General features: G+C 38.7%; 1 protein-coding gene across 1 annotated transcript in view; it reads right to left on the bottom strand.

The window, feature by feature from the left end:
• The window catches only part of LOC121433951, a 280,105-nt gene that overhangs the window by 65,075 nt on the left and 194,144 nt on the right, over positions 1-20,886 (bottom strand). The window contains exons 14-16 of the mRNA XM_041632632.1: positions 18,533-18,751; positions 15,900-16,152; positions 10,005-10,168 (exon numbers count right to left, since the gene is read on the bottom strand). Of these exons, the coding sequence (XP_041488566.1) occupies positions 10,005-10,168; positions 15,900-16,152; positions 18,533-18,751 (636 nt within the window). The remainder of the gene's footprint in view (positions 1-10,004; positions 10,169-15,899; positions 16,153-18,532; positions 18,752-20,886) is intronic.

The raw sequence follows: 20,886 nt of genomic DNA, 5'->3' as shown, positions 1-20,886 counted from the left end.
AAAAACTATGTAAAATAATTTTAATGTTATTTTAAAATTGACATTGGTTAACAAAATGAAAAAACCTATTCTGTATTATCCATTTTAGATGTGCGTATTGACAGTCAAGTTGAATGATGTCAAATGAAAGATACTGGCTCCCATTGGGCAAGAAATATGGAAAGCAACCATGGAACCACTACCTAAAGAACCCAAGAAAAGGATATATATATATATATATATATATATATATATATATATATATAAAATTTTTGTAGTGTTTTTGTGATACGAGTTTTTTTAAGAGGGAGCTAATACTTTCTAACATTAAAAATATTACAGCACTATATGATGATCATTGCCAACATGAATTTCCTTTAACAATCTGACTTCTCAATATGCCTGATTTTTTTTGTGTATTTTAAGTTATTTTCTTCAAAATGTAATTAAAACGTGAACTCCAGTACACCTGTCTGCAATGCCTGAGGCATTACTGTTTGGAGAAATAGGTCACACTCTCTGCCACAGGTGCTGATGATGGCCAAGGAAACCAAGTAATTTGCCAAGTCCTCTACCCTATGCCCTACATATGCAGCAATTCATGCCTGCTGAGTGGCAGAAGCTACTGTGTTTGTTCACATTGGAATGTGGGTCATTTCCAGGAACCTAATATGTGGCATTTCTTTCAAAGCTAAAAAGGACAAGTGTGGACAGCTACTAGACTATTTTAAGGGTTATGAGAAAAGATGGAGCCTGCAACTTTAAACTGCTTGAAATGCAAATGTGTATACAAGTATATCTTACTCCAAAAAGTGTCGTCATTTTACATGCAAAGCAGTCAATTCACGTATGGTGTGAATGCTTCCTGATGCCATTACATTAGAACACAGTGCAGGGAGGGCTCTGAACAGATAGCATACAGCCAGGTGACTGAAATCCATTCTTATTTTTGCTACATTCTGAAATGCATGTGATCTTCAGTAGGGCTGTCAAATACCTTACATGAGGAACACAACAGCCAAGAATTGATATATACACAAAGATATGTTCAGCTTGGTCTCTAGAAACCATTGAGTACTCGCAACTGTGCTTAATAATAAATGGAATTCATCTGGGTCTGGTTTGGAATCACAAATAGAAGAAAACATAAATGCCCAGAAAGAATAAAGAAAAACAAAAGGGAAACCGAATTTCAGAGAAAGAAACAAATTCAGAAAAGGCTACCCACACTGGAAAGAATTCAAAATGCCCCTCCCCTTTCCAGTACATTTCAAGAGAGACAGCCCTCTAGGTGTCTAAACACTGTGTCAACATTTTCACACCTGTGTGATCTCACACTGTCAGAGAACAATCATCCTCATCACTCACTCTACAGCTTTTTTTACTCAGCTAACATGCATGGTTTTCATGTTTCATTCCGGGAGTTATGGTGGATCCACGCACAGTCAACAGGAATGGCACAAGACATGGATTCCAGGCTTGGCGAAGTTACAGGGTCAGAGAGCCCCGGAATTGTCGCAGCATGATATAGGCAAGACAGATATTGGCTGAGAGAGTATGTATTCTAAGATGGAGAGAAATAACATTTGAGGGTTTGCATATTTCACATATGGGCTTCTTGTAACTCTTTGGCTAATGGTGAATAATACAAACCAGAATGTGAGCATGCATTTCTTAGCTATCCAGCTTCCATTTTTAAGACATATATGCAGAAATAGGATGGTAGGCCTTATGGAAATTTGCTGTGGGAGAATGCTCTTGTATTCTGGAAAGATTTGTTACTTGTATTGATTTAATAAAACACTGATTGGCCAGTAGTCAGGCAGGAAGTATAGGTGGGGTGACCAGACTAGAAGAATTCTGGGAAGAGGAAAGGCAAAGACACAATCGCACATCAGACATAGAGAAAACAAGATGAGAATGCCTCACTGAGAAAGTTACCAAGCCATGTGACTAAACATAGATAAGAATTATGGGTTAATTTAAGTTGTAAGAGCTAGTTAGTTATAAGCCTGAGCAATAGGCTAAACAGTTTAAAATTAATGTAAGCTTCTGTGTGTATATTTGGGACTAAACTGCTGTGGGACCAGGTAGGACAGAAACTTATATCTAGACAGAATTTTTTTTCAATTATTTTAGAACTCTACACCCACAGTTTTATATAAGAACAACATTGTTTTGTGTTCCTGCCTATAATGCACCAATAGTTCTAACTTCTTCACACATTTTCAATACTTTTTCTTTCTATGCTTTTGTTAGTAACAGTTCTTTGATGTATGACATCATTACTCATAGGCTTTTGAATTTCATTTTCCTCTTAATTAGTGATTCTATGCTTTAGCTCTTGCTTATTGGCCATTTTCATGTATTCTTTGACAAAGGTCTCTTCAAGTCTTTTAAGGAATTTGTATAGTGTTACTTAACTTTTCGTTATGTCATTTCATATATTTCTTATGTAACCAGGATAATTATGTAAAAAGACTTTTGTTATTTTTTCCTATTCTCCATTTTTTAATATTTATTTATTTATTATGTATACAATATTCTGTCTGTGTGTATGCCCGCAGGCCAGAAGAGGGCACCCTACCCCATTACAGATGGTTGTGAGCCACCATGTGGTTGCTGGGAATTGAACTCAGGACCTTTGGAAGAGCAGGCAATGCTCTAAACCTCTGAGCCATCTCCCCAGCCCCTATTCTCCATTTTTTACACTCTATTGTTCCCTAAGATAAATAGAAATGTCCAATTTGCAGTGCAATTTGCTCTCTTTATATTTTATTAGCTGTGCTTCTCATACTTGGGAGTTCTCTGCCAAGAACAATGTCCTGCAGTGTGAGAGTCATGTCATCTCCATAATCCAACTCAAAGGGAATGTGATCTTTAAAAAATCTGTACTAGCGAATTTGGAGAATGTTATGAGAGCTGGCGATATATTGGATAGATTTAGGATTTTGGTTTTTGTCAGGGCCAGTCTGGAAGGATCAGTTCTGTTAGTATTAGCCCACACTGACAGACACTCCTCTGAGGACACTGATGTGTCCCATAATGTAGGCAGACCTGATTTAAGATGTGTTCCAGGGCAACTCACTCTGTAAAAGCAACCAGAACAGTGGCAGTACTTTCTCTAATTCAACCCACTTTTGAAACTTCACCGACCAGGAGAGCATAGTGCTGGTATCATGGCCAATGAGAAGGACAAAGAAGATTGCTGATGCTCAAGTGTCAGACACACGCCACGCAGCACAGTTCCCTAGCAAATGTGACCAGCATCAACATCACCAGGAAGTTATCTGAAGTGTTGAGCATGTGAGCATGACTCATATTAACCCACTTAACAGATCATTAGTGGGAAAACATCGCTTGGGCAGGGAGGCAGAGCAGAGGGCTCGGATAGTCGAATTGAGACTTACAAATACCAAGTGAGAGAGCTGTCAAGGGGGGAGTTAGGGAATGTTCTGCTCTTGGTTAGTTACCATTTGCCTTGTTAGAGAGTTGTCAAGCAGGGATTTAGTGAACATTCTGCCTCGTGGTTAGCTACTGTTTGCCTTCGTTGTTTGCATTTTTTAACATGTATTAACTAAATCACCTTTGCATTGCCCCTGCTGTAAACATATTGTGCTGTATTTTCTTTTAAATTGACAGTGATGTTTAGTGTGAAAGGAAAGATGTGTCTTCATCCTATAAGAAAATATGATCATTTATTTATGAATTTTTAATTTCAACAGATTTTTTTTTATTACAGACACTTGTGTTTCAGCACAGAGCACAGAAGAATCCAACACCTTTCCTTTTCTCCTCAGTTCACAGATCTCATGTCATTTTGTCTGTCACATTTTACCTTGACTAGTGACGGGACATTAAAGTACACGGCACAGTGAATTCAACATACTATTTTTTTTTTTTATGCACAACTAACTCTACTCGGTTCTTGCCAGGAAGTGGGGATACTACTTCTGTTTAGCTCTTCATTTGGTTGCTGAAAATTTTCAGGAAGAGTTTTTAAGAGAACAACAAGGAGGAGAAGGAGGAGGAGGAGGAGAAGGAGGAGGAGGAGGAGAAGAAGAAGAAGAAGAAGAAGAAGAAGAAGAAGAAGAAGAAGAAGAAGAAGAAGAAGAAGAAGAAGTAGAAGAAATCCCCCAAACAAAAGCAAGATGAGGCCCTGCTGCTTGGCACTGATCCTATCGGAGGCAAATGCTTCTGTGAGAGTTTTTCTGTGAGAGTTTTTCAGGAAGCTCCTTAAGTTAATGACCCCAAACCAGCTCAAACCAGTCTTCATCCTGATAGACACATCTTCCTGATACTAATCAGCCAAATTCATATGCACTGTATCCTCTATCCATGGTATGAAGGAGCAAATACTAGCCACTTATTTTAGTTTCTTCTCTCCCAAGGGACATTAGAAGCAGGTTAATTTACCAGAAGTCTCTTCAGCTAGAGACAAATTTACTAATTAGCCATTTAATCTTAACTGACTATTAGACTTCAGCTGTTGATGAAAGTTTTATTTGTTCTTGATAATTCCTCCTTTGTTTTTGAAGTATTATTCTACTTTGAACTTGCAGCCTAACCTCACCAAAACTTGTAGTGAGGTCCCTCCTTCAACCTTCCAAACTCTTGGCTACAATACACACACACCATGGCACCCAGCTCTGACAGTGTTGTAAGAAAAGAAGCCAGATGGAGGGATATTATTCAGTTCATAGCTCTCCAGTTTCGTGTAGCTATCCATGAGAATGGGAGAAAAGACTCCTGCTGATGATAAGACAGAAAAGCAGCCAACACCTAGATGGACATGTTACCCACACCAGGAGGCTAAGGGGTCTAACAAGCAGAGACAGAAGTCAGTAAAGTATATGTTCTCACAGCAACGGGCAATTCTGATGACATTCAGAATTGAATGTGGTGCTTCTCTACCTTCCTGACGTTAGGCTTTAATATGGTTCCTCATGTTGCAATGATCCCCAACCATAAACCTAATTTGTTATTACTTCATAACTGTAGTTTTACGACTGCTATGAATCATAATGTAAAGAATTGATATGCAGGAGTCTGGTATGCAAACCCCAAATGGTTGTGACTCACAAGTTGAGAACCGCTGATTTAGATGAGCACGATAGAACCCAAATATCAGAGATGTGTTTATTCCTGTGCAAGCATGTTTTCCGATACACAGTTTTGGTAAATCAGGGTAGAGAATGATGAAGAACCAGGCAATATTTTTAGGATTATATTACCTACAGAAACATTAGAATTTTTTCATAAGGTAATAAATAATATTTTGCTTTAATAAAAGAACACTGTAAGAAAGATTGATTTATAAGGGAAGAAAAAAATCTTTGTTTATCTCATATATCTACTCCAGATAGTGAATAGGTTCATGATATTTTCATCAAAACTGGCCCTTCAATTATTTTGATCTAAATTAATTTTCCTAAGCAGCAGCTAAAACTTATAAGGCTGTTTGGACCCGTTAAATCAACAATGAAGAAGATGTAAGCTCACTCCCAAATTAATTAACTTGATTACCAGTGTTTTAAATTTGTGTACAGCTTCCAGGAATCTAAACGCTTAAATGAATCTAACTTACATTAAAATCGTGAGAGCTCATTCTCTGTATAATATTAATGAACATGTAAGTGGCCTGCAGATCTTTGATAGTATTCATAGAAAAATTTTACAATTAAACTACGCAAACAATGTCTGCTGAGATCTCGCTTGCTGCAAGGCTCAATACTATGAGATAGGGACTGACTCCAAAAGTTTAATAAAAAGATAAATTGTATAAAAGAGGCCGCAGAAAGGGGAAGCTCATTCTGTAGTACACTGAAAACAGAAAAGTATGGATTTAAATTACTTTATGAATCCAACAAGATAGAATGGCAAAATAACTAATATTTTAATATTGCCTAAAATTAATAGGCCAGGAAAATAAAAAGATAAAAAGATACTCTGTTTGGCACCAACACTATCCACACAAAGTGAAGTGTGCATGGTTTACAATTAGGAACTTAATTAAAAATATCAAACTGCATAGGAGAGAACAAAAGAGTTGTAAATTTTTATGAGTTATTATTTTTAATTGTTGAGTTCCTTAAGTAAGTCATAAAATGTGTGATAAAGATGCTTTGCTGGTGGTGAACTTTAAAATATCTTACTATTTTGTTTTACTTTATTCTTTTTAGACAGCGTCTTGCTTTTTCTTTCAGGCTGAACCAGTTCTATATAACTGAAGCTGGATTTGAACCTTTGAACTAAGAGAAATAACTCTTGCCCCATTCTCTTGAGTTCTGGACTAAGAGGCACACACCATCACTCTCTGCTAAATATTTTTATTTTAAAAGTCACATACAAATTATAAGGCAATTAGTAAGTAAAGAAGTTATCTGCTGAAACTATAACCAAAGGTTATCACTGTTGCTATATGTGGGACTCATAACTGAGTGAGCAAAAGGAGTTGAATGACACACGGAGAAAGGCAAGTGGGACTTTAAAAAAGTGAAATTCACAAAAATATAAGAAAAAGATGAATGAGTAATAAACATATCACGATTGTTTAGTAAGTAAAGGAAGGCATATTTAGAAAAACAACAGGATTCCGGTAGGTTTAATAAAGTTATGAGCACATGCAATGATTGGCCTTTCCTGCATTTCTTCACTGGCTGCAGACTCATACACCCATGAAAATTCCCTAGATGACAATTGCACCATAGTTATCAAATGTCTTCGGTGCATCCTATCTCATCAACCAGTGTATGGAGGTTTCCAGGATACTACTCAAAGAATAATTAAAATATGGGTAAGGCCCTGTGCTCTCAGAGGTCCATCAGAATTATTTATAAGATGCAGAAAAATTGTGAAGCAATCAACTTGCCAACAGTAAAATATATTTAAATACTTTATACTTCTTATACAACATGCTGTATAAAATTGTATAGGAATTAAATGTTTGAGAATAATTTAAACAATGTAAAAATGTCCATCATACTTTGAGGTGGAAATCAGCATCTGAACTGTCCTCATGGTACTAAGTTACACTTTACAAAATTCAACACATAGGACGTAAAAACTGGAAGGAAATATTCCAAAATTTAACAATGCTTTCTTCATCTATCAAATTATTATGGTCTTTTAATTTATCTTCTTATTCTTTTTAATACTTTCTAGTTTTGTCTATATAGCAGTATTCCTTTAATAAATAAGGAAATAACATTAAAAACACAAATGCTTCTTTTATTAAAAAAAAATCAAGCCCAGATAATTATGCTTATTCTTAAGGGTCTTGCACAGAATCAAAATTTCGTTCAGACAGCACTCTCCTCACAACCACAGGGAATGGGAATTCTTTTGCTACTGAAACCCTTCAATGCCAAATAACTCAGACTCCTGGAGCAGTGAGAGTCAGACACCAGATCTCATCAGGGTCCAGTCCCCATGGTAAAGTGCTTCCAATGACCAGAGCTAATCGAATTCTCGGTCAGCAGCTGGTATGGGTGACTCCGTCTCCTCTGCGTTCCTACAGTTATGCATGCTATCAGTCCTATGTTGAGAGCCCTACCCCAAGAGCCCAGAAAGACAAGTTGATTGTCTGTGTATATTAACTAGATGTCAACCTGCGCAAATCTTCTTTGGCACTTTTCACTAAGATAAGAACTCACGATTTCTCCTTTCTTTACTAAATTTATGTCAAAAACAAAACAACAACCAAACCTCCCAATTTACTCATCACATGTATCTGTGGTAGGCAGTGCTTCCTTCAGAAAACTGGTTTATTCAGCCCCATGCCATGGCAGAGGAAGATATTTTGTAGTGGTGGGAGGAGAGATTGTTCAGCTGATGGATTGGATTGACCTATTTACTCTAAAACATTGGCTTTTGAAATATAAGTAAAGTCCTATTTGGAATTTCTGATCCTATTTGGGTCTAACACACTAGGTTAGGCATAGAGGCCAATAGAAAGTAGGGTTATGAAAATGCACCAAGGTTCATTAAGATGTGTTCTTTCAGGTTCATTGTCAGTGAGGTGTACGTATTCCATCCAACTGGTCCTTTCCCCCTATCAGTTTCCATCTGTCATTGAGCTTCCCTCTCAGTATTTGTGCTTTCTATAACAAAGCAAATTCTACTTATTTGTTTGTACAAATTCTGGGATGACTTTTTATACTTCATGAGTCATCTAGATAATTAAAGCGTTGATGTCAGAGGAAGAGTGCAGCTGCAAACATTTTACCTGAGAAGAGAGTCACTGATACAGGAAGAAATGATATGTAACATTATCTTGTAACTCTTAAAATCACAGACAGAAAAATTGCATGACCTACTCTTTTATTTCCTTAACTTTTTGGAAACTGAGATCATTTTAAATAATGCAGTGATTATTCATGTGGCTCCTCTTATAAAATCATGCTAGTGGGTTATATTTTACCTTGTTATATGTGAAGAACCCTCATTATCTAGCAAGTGAACAACATTGCTTGGGGCTACATTACAAGTGGGTGCTCAAATGCAAACTGAATGGTTAGGAAAGACTTCTTCCTTTTCCCAGGAAAGTACATGCCGTAAAAAGATGACATACAGCACTTATGACATCTCAACATACAAACCAGCCTTGGGTCAAAACAACCCAATTCTCCCTGAAGAATTAGGCTTTCTACTTGAGCTACGTTAGGGACATAAGGGCCACATCTGAGGATGATCGGTCCACTGGAAGGAAACCTAAGCAGTGACTTTATCCTCAAGCAATGACTATCATATGAGACCCCTCTGTACCATTCTCCAACCCTCCAAGCATCAACAGTTCACCAGTACATCACCCTCCCTCCACATCATGAACCAACGCCTGTCTTCAAAGTGAAAGACATCAACAACTGTGCCACACCTCTGTCTTCAGATACTTCAGACATCTGGTTTGCTTGGGTGTCCACAAAAATGCTCTTTCCTGTGCAGCTTTGATTTCTACATAGAAATGGACTCAGACTTCACCCAGATACACAGGATCTCTTGTCTAACTATGTTTGATTTGTGTACAGCTTTGTAAGAAAACAAAAAAGTAGGCAAAGATTGACCGTTTGTTTTCATTCTGTGTTGAGTGCATCTCTTGCAATGTAATGTACTTCCTTCCATGTACTGAAACTCAAGGCAAATTTATAGTCAGGATTGATTTAGTTGTCCTTTGCCCTCATGAGTTCCTGTAGGATATGTTCCCTTGGGAAGAACAAAATATCTCAAGGTTGGTGTTGGAGAGATGATGTAACCATTGCTGCTCTTGCAAAGAGTTCAGTTCCCAGCACCCACATTGGGCCTCTTACAATGGCCTGTAACTCCAACTCATGGGAAACAGTCATCAGATAAAACTTTTTCCTAGCATATTTTTCTCCCTTGAATTTATTGACTTTATGTTGTTTTCACACACATATGTACATGCACCCATGCAATGCTTACACACACACACACACACACACACACACACACACACACACACATGCTTTGCTTCCTTAATTGACAGCCTAGCAAATCCAGATCATCTGAAAACTCAGGACTAAAGCTGGGTGATTATCTGTCTCTCGGGGATGTTTGAGAAGATGGAAAGAAAACTGGAAGGGGATAAAGAATTGTCAATGACACTCCAAGGAAATTTCCTAGAATGTCTTTGTAAGTCAAAAAATTACTCTTGGCTTCTGTTAGCCCATTATCTGAGAAAACAAGAACAATGATCCACAGTGAAATCAGACTTTGCTTCCAAAGTCAAGTCATGATTTTTGTTGTTTTGCATGAAAAAAAAAATGGCTATAACCAGGGGAATGTCTGACTTGTTAAATGGTTCTATTTGTTTCTCCTTCCTTCCTTCCTTCCTTCCTTTCTTCCTTCCTTCCTTCCTTCCTTCCTTCCTTCCTCCTTCCCTCCCTTCCTCCCTCCTTCCCTCTCTCTCTCTTTCTCTCTCTCTCTCTCTCCCTCCCTTCCTCCCTCCCTTCCTTCCCACATCAACTTCAGGACCAAAGCTAAAGAGCATCGCAGTGGAAGCACCTTACCTTAGACAATACAAGTACAGAATCAAAAAAGAAAGGACAAAGAGCAGTGTGTAAAGCACCCCTGTGATGAGGACACCCAGGATGGCTGGGCGCTTGATTCTCACAAGCATCCAGTAGAGTTTAGCTGCATCTGCGATGGGAGTCTCCTCATTATGTGTAAGTCGCTGTGAAAAGGAAGCACAGATTGAAATAACAATGGAGACATCATTGCGTCAGATTAATTTAAAGACACGAAACTCTACAGTATCATAATTTGTTCCTAAATTAAATCTTGTAAGAGCTGAAAATCGCACAAAGGAAAGAGAAAGGAGGCTGTATTTTGTGTGCTTGGTTTGCCAGTTTTTTTCTCATTTTCCCTTCTAAGACTTAAACGTGCATGCACTTGACATGCGATTCATGAAGCAAAAGGCATGTTTTATTTATGTGCTATTAACTCGTGAATTTAATGAGCATAAGATATAAAGAAATTAAATGTGATGGTGGAAAGATTCTTTTATTTCTGAAACAGATTTGATAGAAATTTAATTTGTGCCATGCATAAAAGGGATGGCTTGTTTTAGAAACTTATAAAAAAGTTATCACGCTGTTTAATACAAGTTTGAAAACTAAAGTTTACATTAGGTTAATTTAAAAACACACCCTGATTTGAGAGGCAGAAACACATATTCTGTACAGGGTCATAAATAAATGCGAAGTAATGAGGTCTTTTTTTTAAAGAAAAATCTGTATTGCAAAGCACCTATGGTGTCATTATGGGACATCATTGACCTCTGAATTGTACAGAGCATGAATATGCCTTAGCTGAGATTCCCATGATATCCAGTGGAAGTGATGATCCCTCTATAGTAAGGAGCTTTCCTCAAGCTGAGAGAGAGAACCATTTCTTTAGGGTTTAAACTGGCAGTTACAGAAGCATGGTGCTAAAAGGTACTTCTTAAAGTTGCTAATCCCAATCACATGTGTGAGAAGGGAACAAAGGAGTCGGCAGGCTAATTTGTATTTTGCCTGCACCAAAATATCTTTTGGTGACTGAGCAATGACTAGAATTCAGAAAGCCCAGCTTACCATGGCAAAGCTTCTGTTTTACACTGCTTGTTAATCGTTCCACCTGGGAAAGGGCGCCCTCACTACTAGCACTGGGAGAGCGGATGGATGAGGGCCCTTAAAGCCTACCTCCTCTTTTTCTAGTTCTCTGTCTACTTGATTCATGAAAAAGAAATAGATAAAATATTCATTAATGAAACAACAATAAAACATGATATACTTTTGAATACAATAAAAAATAATCTAAACAGTGATGCCAATCATTAGACTCTCACCTACTAAATACCTACTAGTTGCCCTTCTGCTCAAATAAGAGAAAAGAATATTAAACAAAGACATTAGCCTCCCGGGCTCCTCTTTTTAAGTGTGTGGGAGCAAGAGTAAGCACGGGCGTATTGCTAAATAGCATAGGCAAGGCTGTGTTGCAGGTCTGCCTCCCAGCTACTCAGGAGACCAAGGCATGGCAAGTTCAAAGCCTGACCACATTACAAAGCAAACTCAAGGTCCATCTGGACAACTTCATAAGACCCCATGTTAAAGCTAAAAAGGCATGAGGCAACCAGGATGTAGCTCAGCAAGACATGCTCAAGACACGGCTCAATTCTCAGCACTGCAGAGAAAATAGAAAATTTCCAAAAAGCTTTAGTAACATACAGAGAGGAAATATCACAGTAGGTGTACATCATCAGAGATGCCACAGCCTGCTGTCACTTTTACAAAGTACCCATGATAGGCACCTTTAAGGCAGGAAGTCCCATTCTGGCTCACGATTTCAGGCTTTGCAGCCACACTCAGCAGGCTGTACTGCTTTGAGGCCTGAGATGAGAGAGTACATCAAGTCAAGCCAGTGCCCGAGCAAACTTGCTCCCTCTGGTTCTATCACCTCCTGATGGCCCCTCAGACTGACAAACATGCTTCCAAAATGTGAGCCTATGGACCACTCAAGATCTGAACTGCAGCAGGACAGTCTGGTGTGGTTTTTAATATCACTGTCAAAGACGCCACCTGAGCCAAGACCTGAATGATGTGCAGGAAAAAGCCATGGACCTACAATGGCATCTTTCACACAACATGTGTGCTATGCTTGTGGGTGCACTTGATTCCTGATATGGACTGAGTTGCTGTCTGAAACAGGAGATTCTTATGTTGTATGTTGTGCACACAACATAGTATCATGACCTCATTACCCCCCTTCTATCACTATTAATTTGTGAAATATGTGAATTCTTTAAGTGTTATTCACACTTAGTCTCTTATTTCTTTCACCTGCCAGTAGTGTGAGATGAACGAGGCATGTGTTACTCCTTTTACACAGTGCTCATATGTAAACTGAAGGCTGGAGTCCTTAACTAGGTTATTTGGTGTTGTATAGAACATAATGACAAACTAGGGACAAGAGAACAGCTCCCCATGATGTCAACTTTGTGATTTTTCTCCACCACTCCATATATATCTAATCTGATCAGGTCTCCAAAAAGCATGTGTTGGGAATATAATCCCCAGTGAAACTGTGTTGGAATGTAGGGTCTATTGGAGGGGGTATTTACATCATGAGGAAAAGTAGCAAGACTAGCTGAAAAGTAGTGAAAGCTGAGAAACACTAGTTGGAGAGTTGATTTGTGGAGACATAAATGTTTTTCTTTGCAACTGGAAAAAAACACAGACCCCAGATTCATCCCCTATCATACACGTCAGCTTCTTTGGGGTAAGCCCTCCCTGAGATGGACACGCTATAAAGCCTGCCTTTCTATATATTTCATCAGGGGCATCAGCGTCAATTCCGTACACTCACTTCATCAGCTGCCTTGTATACGGTGGGCTGGTTGGCTTTTCATTCGTCTAAGGGTCCTGACTAGAATAAGGAAGGCCTTCCCCCAAGGGCTGTAGACAGTCTTTCTGAGAAGGTCTCAGAAGATCGTCAAGGCCAGCTGCTTATACTCCTCAGTTGACTTGCCTTTGGCATTGCAGCAAGCTCAGCATGAGGACCATGCCTGCTGCATAGGTCAATCTGGTCTTTAGGAGGACTCATGAGATAGCTCAGAATAAGGTCTTCCCCATGATGCAGATGGTGTCTTTACATCTCCTGCCCAACCAGCCTTGACAGTACAGTCTCTTCCTCAGCTGCTTAGAAACTCATAAGCAAGAAGGTGAACAGGATCCAGCTGGATCTAACTCAGTCTGTGCAGCATCGCAATGAGGAGAGCCACCGTGGTGAAAGAAACTTGACAAGGTTGAAAGCTCATTGCTGGCCCCAGTGGCTCCCTCCTTCACAATGTCACCCATGTGGCTAACGATCCCAAGCTCTCAGAAAGCGGTCACACGTGGCAGGGCAAGCACACGTGATTCCAGTCCATAGCAGCAAGATGGCAAGGTGGCCGGAAAACACTCAGGGGTGAATGTGAAGTTTGGAGCTAATTTTAATAATGCTAAATGATTGACATGGTAATTTTCCACGATTGCTTTTGTCCAGTTCTAAGCCTTATTAGCTGAGGTCATTTAAGTATTCAAAATTCTCATATAAATTATACCAGTGCACTCAAAGCCTCAAGGATCCCAGTTTGGCTAAGAGGAGCCTAGCAACCTAAAGGTTCAACCTAGAAAACAGCAGTGGTAGGGAAGGTTCACTTGACATTGTGTCTAGTATTATTTTGCTCAGGCAGTGGTCAAGGGAAATGGCACCACTAATATCACCTAAGACCATAGAGAATATGGAATCTTGGGCCCTTCTTGATGAGGCATGGTGCACATTAGGTGAAAACCCTGGACACTTACAAATATTCAAGTCTGAGAAGCAGTACTGTGACATAGGATAGCCCAGGAGAAGTAGAAAACGGAGATCAGGCTGTACTGCCTGCTCTAGCACCCAAGGTGTAGAATGTCCCCAAAAGTTCATCAGACGATACTTGAGACTTTAGTTTTAATAGTATGTGATTGAGATAAATCATTTCTTACATAATTAACAGTATAGTCTGTCAATACACTAAGATCTGCTTAGGGTAGTGATAAAGACCAACTCTATACATACCAAATATGAAACATCCCTTTTCATGTCCTCATGGTAGGGGGAACATCAATCATATAATGTTATGAATGAGTATTTGATCACATTGAATTAATTTAGAATAGCCACCTGCCTGCCCTCTGCTCAATGTTTTATATTATTGCCAGGTCTAGATATAAAAAGTTTAATTTAGATTTCCCCTTTTTTCACTTTGAAATTGCTTATAATTCTATTGCCTTCAGATTAAAGTGTGTTCTGGTTTGAATTATCATATAATTTTGAGCCACCATCTTCAATTGTGCTTTGATAATCTAACATAAACCTTTGGAAAAATTGAGTGAAACTTTGATAAAGATGCTAAACTTTATCTTTGATTGGAATCATAGCTAATGGACAGAAAAATGAAGGGTGTACCATTGATTGCTCTGTATGTGGGGCTTTTGTCTTCCAGGTGATGCTAGTGTTCCTGGGTCCTCCAGCATGCTCTTCAGAGCCTCTTGTATGGATATGACTTCAGGTTTTTAAACTCTGGTCCCGGACTAACAGAGTCTGCATTGAGTAGTAATTTGGTGGAAGCACAAGTCAGTGTTCCCTCACCCCATATCCATTGATGAAGAAAGTTTAGGGCACAGTCCATACCTTTTGTTTTACCAAGACTTGGAATAGGTTTTGATACAAAATAAAAACTAAAAATTACCTGTTTCAGACACTGGCGATGTAATTCAGAGTGGGGTGCTTGCTTACAATGCACATAGCTTTGGGTTTGACGCCAGTGCTTGAAAAGCATAAGTCAAGAAATTGCATACTTTACAAGCTCTAAGCAGCCAGAGATATAGATACGTCAAACAAATTCACAAGAATAACCGTATCAACTTTGTATATGTATTATAGTCATATGCATCAGCAAATTAAATAATTTGTTGAGATTGAATAATTATCATTAGATAGCACACACTTAATTTCACAGAGCAATATATGGACTCACAGCTTCAAGGAGAGATTTTGATACAATGGGAGAATAACCAGTTTCAGAATTCAGATACTAGTTGTAACTATTAGAATTCTATGTAACTGTTTTGTCTGACCGGAAAAATGGAGATGCTGTTTACTCCACAACTCAGTTCATACTGAAAAATGGAGATGCTGTTTACTCCACAGCTCAGTTCATACATTCATACATAACAAAGAAACTGCACAACAGTGATAAGAAGCACAGAGTCATTGCCTAGTCCTGGAATACTGTCCTCCCATGCAGCATCACGCACTATTGCACGTCCCTAACAATCATTCAGGATGCTAAGACTGTGTTTTTAAGGTGCAATGTGCTTGTCACTTCGAAATCATCACAACTGTTGAAAGAAATGCCTGAGGGGTGACTTTTGAAAAGTTATGACTTCAAAATATTACATCGGCTCTTATCTCTTGCCTTTCTATTTGGTACATATTTCTGTCCTGGCAGAAAGCAGGTAGGCAGCCAGTTACGCTGAATGAACTACTGTAAAAGTTCTTTTCTGGGAAGTTTGTCTATGAAAATCTTTCATTTTGAAAAAGTTTTTATTTTTATGTAAAAAAATAGAAATTTTGGAATAGTTTTTAAAATGTGACAGTTTGCTTTTTATTTTCTAGGCCATTCTCTACTTATTTTTAAAATTTGCAATAGTTAAAATCACACTTGAATCAATTTTATGAGCCCATCCTTGATTTTTTTTTTATGAGGAAAAGCTTAATAACTTCAATTCAGGATGAATACTGAATGACATCATTATTGAAACATCCCATGTCAACTGAGTTGTGCACTGTGCTGAACTGTGTGCCAGGGATTCATATCTTGGTTATTTTACTTGACTTACCCCCAGGAAAGCATCCACTATAAACACTGCCAATGGGTCTAGAACTGTCCATAGTCCCATCGTGATGATAAGCTTTGACAAGGCATCCGGGCGGGAGGAGAACAGGAGCTGACAGCCCCATCTGATCAGAAGCAAGGGGAATGTTATTGTGTTCAGAGCTAATGGCCCCAGCGCAATCACAGCAAGCTCTTCGCCAACGTGAAGTGAAGAAGTTGGGTAGCAGAGTTCAACAGTGTAGGAATAAAACTGGAATCTGTTGGGGGAGTAAAGCACAGGCACCAAGCAAGAATTAGGCAAAGACCAGTGTGCAAAGCAATCAGTGGGCAATCAGTGGATCCCTGTGCTTTGCTTTCTTTATTAAAAATACAAAATACTTCACCCAAAATGGCACCTGAAATTGAGTGTTAGAAGCCTTCCACCTTTCTTGACCACCAGGATAGTTCACAACCAAAGATATGAAAGGTATCTTGTCCTTTATTCTTACATAAAAAACAAAGGCAGCTAGCAGACCAAGCATGTCATTGAGCCACTCAGTAGAGCCATGTGTAAATCAGAAACTTCTTTGTAGTACACAGGATATATTCATGGCCAATTTTAAACACAAAATACACTAATGAACTTTCAATGAGTCAACGTCTTGTGAAAATGAGAAATTGACGTAAATCTAATGATACTTCAGAATTTGGCTGAAGGTTGTGTATTTTGCTTATGGCTTTTCTGGCGTGACTCCAACTTCCAACATCAAAAGTGCAGTCATCACTAACAACTGAAATTTCATAGCAAAGGGCTAATGACACAAGCTGAAGCCCAGTGGGTTAAATTCAGTTCAAGCCAGTAACAGGCGCTGCCTGCAGTGTGGCTTTGACATCATCTTTCCCTACAACATACAAAAATCTCTGTCCAATTAGGCTGGTGTAAAACTGTGAATCAAAAGTCTTCCAGTGGAGAGAAGTCTTATCCATTCCTTGACTACTTCTTCAGAGGAGAATCTTTTGTGTCCTTATGGATATGAAATAGAACAATGTAGGTTTCTTAGTATAGGCCCTGCCACAGTCAGGGTAAGCATTCATTGTCGGTGTTGTCATAGCTGAGATGTGGCCTGGAGCAACAGTGTGAGTCAGGACTGTGGATCTAGACAATAAGCCCCCCCCCCCAAATAGTATAGTAGTAGTCCAAGTCCTCTGTTTACAAAATGAACCAACAGGAGCTGTCACAATAATTTTTGCTGTCTTGTTGGATTAACAACTAAGAAAGGTAAGGCTTCCTCTTCTGATGAAGAGTAAAAGTGTGACTAATAAAGTCTATCAGCGCAGGCTAGGACATTTGTATTTTCTGCTTCGGAAGCTAAGAAAATATATACATACATGATAGATAGATGGATAGATAGATAGATAATAGATAGATAGATAGATACATGATAGATAGATACATACATGATAGATAGATAGATACATACATACATACATACATGATAGATACATAATAGATAGATACATACATACATACATGATTGATAGATAGATAGACACATGATAGATAGATACATACATACATGATAGATATAGATAGATAGATAGATAGATAGATAGATAGATAGATAGATAGATAGACACATGATAGATAGATACATACATGATAGATAAATAGATAGATAGATAGATAGATAGATAGATAGATAGATAGATGATAGATAGATAGATAGATAGATAGATGATAGATAAACACATGATAGATAGATACATACATACATGATAGATAGATAGATAGATAGATAGATAGATAGATAGATAGATAGATAGATAGATGAGAGAGACAGACAGACAGAAAATATGCATGCAAGAATGCCTTCATGAACATGTAGTTATTTGACACATACAAATTTTCATATCTACAACATATTCACATCTTTGTTACTTTATTTCATAAGAATATCAAAAACTCTGTGTGTGTATATATACACATATGGATTTCTTTTCAGAAGGTCTTAAAATTCTTCATAATCATCTTAATGGAAACTCTACACATGTGTCTGTTTCTATCTGTACCATCTACACATTGGAGAAAATGAATTTTCCTTGTGTTGTTATCTATCTGTCTATCTAGAGTGCCTACACAACCATGTTTACAGGCAGACAACCTTTAAAACATAATTTTTCCCCTACAGGATAATGGCCCAGAAAGCTGCCTGGGCTTGAGTTTGGTAATTGTTTGAATTCAATCATTTTGTAGAAGAAGCAAGCTTTTCTTTCCTGAGTATGGTAATAAATCAGACTAACATTACTTCTGAAATACCTTCAGCCTTTGTCATGCTTATAAAATCAAAATAGAACAGAAACACCATTACCAAATTCCTTCTTGAGTCCTTCTCAGATATCAGGACATATTTGAATGTGCTGAATTTTAAATAAATATTGATGCTCAAGTTAAGTGTTTGTATATGCAGAGCCAATCACAGCCTGCGACTGTAACTATAATAAAAGCCCCTGATCTCAGGTAAAGACTTCTTTTGTCTCTTCAAATCAGGGCTCCATTTGAGGTCTTCCAATAAGTGAGCGGGGAAAGGAATTTTGTACTCTGATTGGCCCTAGCAAGATGAAAATGCATCTCCTTGACTTGCAGGGGAAAGCACTTACTTTGTAACTGGAGTTGAAAGGGCCCAGAGGAAAAGCCACTGGCCCAGGTAATGCAGGTAGAGCCTCAGGAACCAGAGAGAAGCCATCAGCAGCAGGAGGTACCAGAATCCCTGGCTCTGCCATTGAGCTAATTCAAGTTCTGAAAACAGGGACACCCATGTAAAGTGGAGGTGTTTGGCTACCTCCCCAGATCCACAGCCATCTACAACAGGAGAGCAGCTGCAAACAAAGAAACCACAAGTCAACGCTGGACCTACCTTATGCCCTGAAGGGAAGTGCTCCAGTGCTGAACAGAACTGAGTGAAATTAGTCCTAAACATTTGGAAGTCAAGCATATTTATTCTCCTTTTTGTTGAAATGGATGATTGAAGACAGCATGGGTAAATATGAGTTAGGCTAATGTAAATGAAAGCCACGAGACACAAATCCATCCTCCTTACAAGGCCTATTAAAAGCAACAAGAACAACAAAACAACAGAAAGTCCCAAGCATTAGTATTAGAATTCTTGAGTACTACCTTGGGAAACAGTATGGTGCATGTAACACCAATATAAAAAAATGTAGCAATCATATGGCCCACCTATGCAAATCATAATCCATATCCAGAGGAATTGAAAGCAGAGCAGGGAAGTGATAACCACACCCCTGGTCATGGCAGCAGCATCTTCAGCAGCTGAAACATGGAAGCAACAGAAATGCCCACTGAGGAGTGGTTGAAGGGAATATATCTGATAATATGCAATAAAGTATTGTCTAGCATAAAATAAATGAAGGAATTCTGACACATGCTACAATGTGAATGAGCCTTGAGGACAGTTAACGTGAAATAATCCAGTCACAAAAGGACAACACTACAGGATTCTGATACCTGACCTTTCTGTTGCAGTTAAAGTCAGGGGAAGCAAATGTTCAATGGTGCCTGGAAGGACAATCCTTTCCTGCTGTGGAATGAGTCATGGTTTAGGCTTTGTAAGATGAAAAATTTCTAAGATCAAATGTCCAGCAATGTAAATATACCCGTCACTGAGCTACATGCTTATGGCATAAAACATGGGAAGGAATTATTAGAATTAGTAAATTTAATTTTCTTGGAAAACATTGTACAACTAAAGTATATCCCTTCTTATGTCATCTGCTCACAAAAGCACATGTTCTTCATAGCATGTCAGCGTGTTTATTGGAGCCAGGGAAATGGTACAGTGGGGAAGGGAGTCTGTTAGCAAGCCTGACATTCTGAGTTTGCTAGAAAAATCAACTCCCAAAAGTTGTCCTTTGATCACTACTGTCCATGCATGTGTGTGCATTCCTGCGCCTATACACACACACACACACACACATACACACACACACACACACACACACACACCACCTCCAACAACAACAACAAATGAAATGTAATAAAATATTGGTTTATCTGTTATTAAAAATGAATTACTTGAAACTGAAGCGAGTTATTCATCCCAACCAGAATTCAAAATAAAAGACTTATTGTTTACCAGAAAAGTGTAGAATCCATGGATACATTCAAAAGACTTTCCTGAATAAAGCTCACGGCTATCTGAAGACTGTCAAGTACAATGACAAGCATACCATGGGAAGTGTAGGGAAGCCATGGAAACTTAAGTCTGACAACAGAATATCAACACAGGGAGGGGCATAGCTATGGCCTTTTGGTCTCCATAGGCTAATAGGGCACTAAAGCCGAAACTGACAGTTCCCTGAGTGTTTTATGGAGGAGTGAACCATCACCCACTTTTGTACTGAGCATGCCTTTTAACCACCCTAGAGAATAACAGTGAAATAAGAAGAGCATGTGCGCATGTGCACACACATATGTGGAACATGAATGGAGAGTTTAAGATGGGAGGTGGGTGCAGTGACTCATCAAACACTCCCTCCAGATGTGTCCACAGCTCTGTACTCCAGCCCTGTGCGGTGTGTTTAGGGTGAAAGGCAAGGACAGGCTTACCTCTTTCCTTACAACTTCAACCATGTGGATGATGGTAGCCAGGAACTTTGGGTCTGCACACCACACCTTATGCCTGGCTAACTTCAGAACACTTGAAACCAAATAGTATTTTGAAATTCCAAGTAATGGCTTATGATTTAAATGCCATAAATGGTATATATTTTGTGTGCATTGCTCAGAGGGTTTGCCAAATCTTAGCCCCTACACCCCCACCCTACAAGTCTAACGTTTCTATATTGCTATTTAAAAAAAAAGTCTTGGATCTTTTGCAGTCAAAGTCCCTGCAACTTATACAAACACACACGCGCGCACACACACACACACACACACACACACACACACACACCCTGCAAGGAGCCTTGGTGACAGACAGAGATACTGTCAG

Source organism: Microtus oregoni, unplaced genomic scaffold (assembly GCF_018167655.1).
Source record: "Microtus oregoni isolate MIOR12 unplaced genomic scaffold, Mior012 000042F_ref0000377, whole genome shotgun sequence".
Lineage (NCBI taxonomy): Eukaryota > Metazoa > Chordata > Mammalia > Rodentia > Cricetidae > Microtus > Microtus oregoni.
This window is presented reverse-complemented; position numbering and strand designations above follow the sequence as displayed.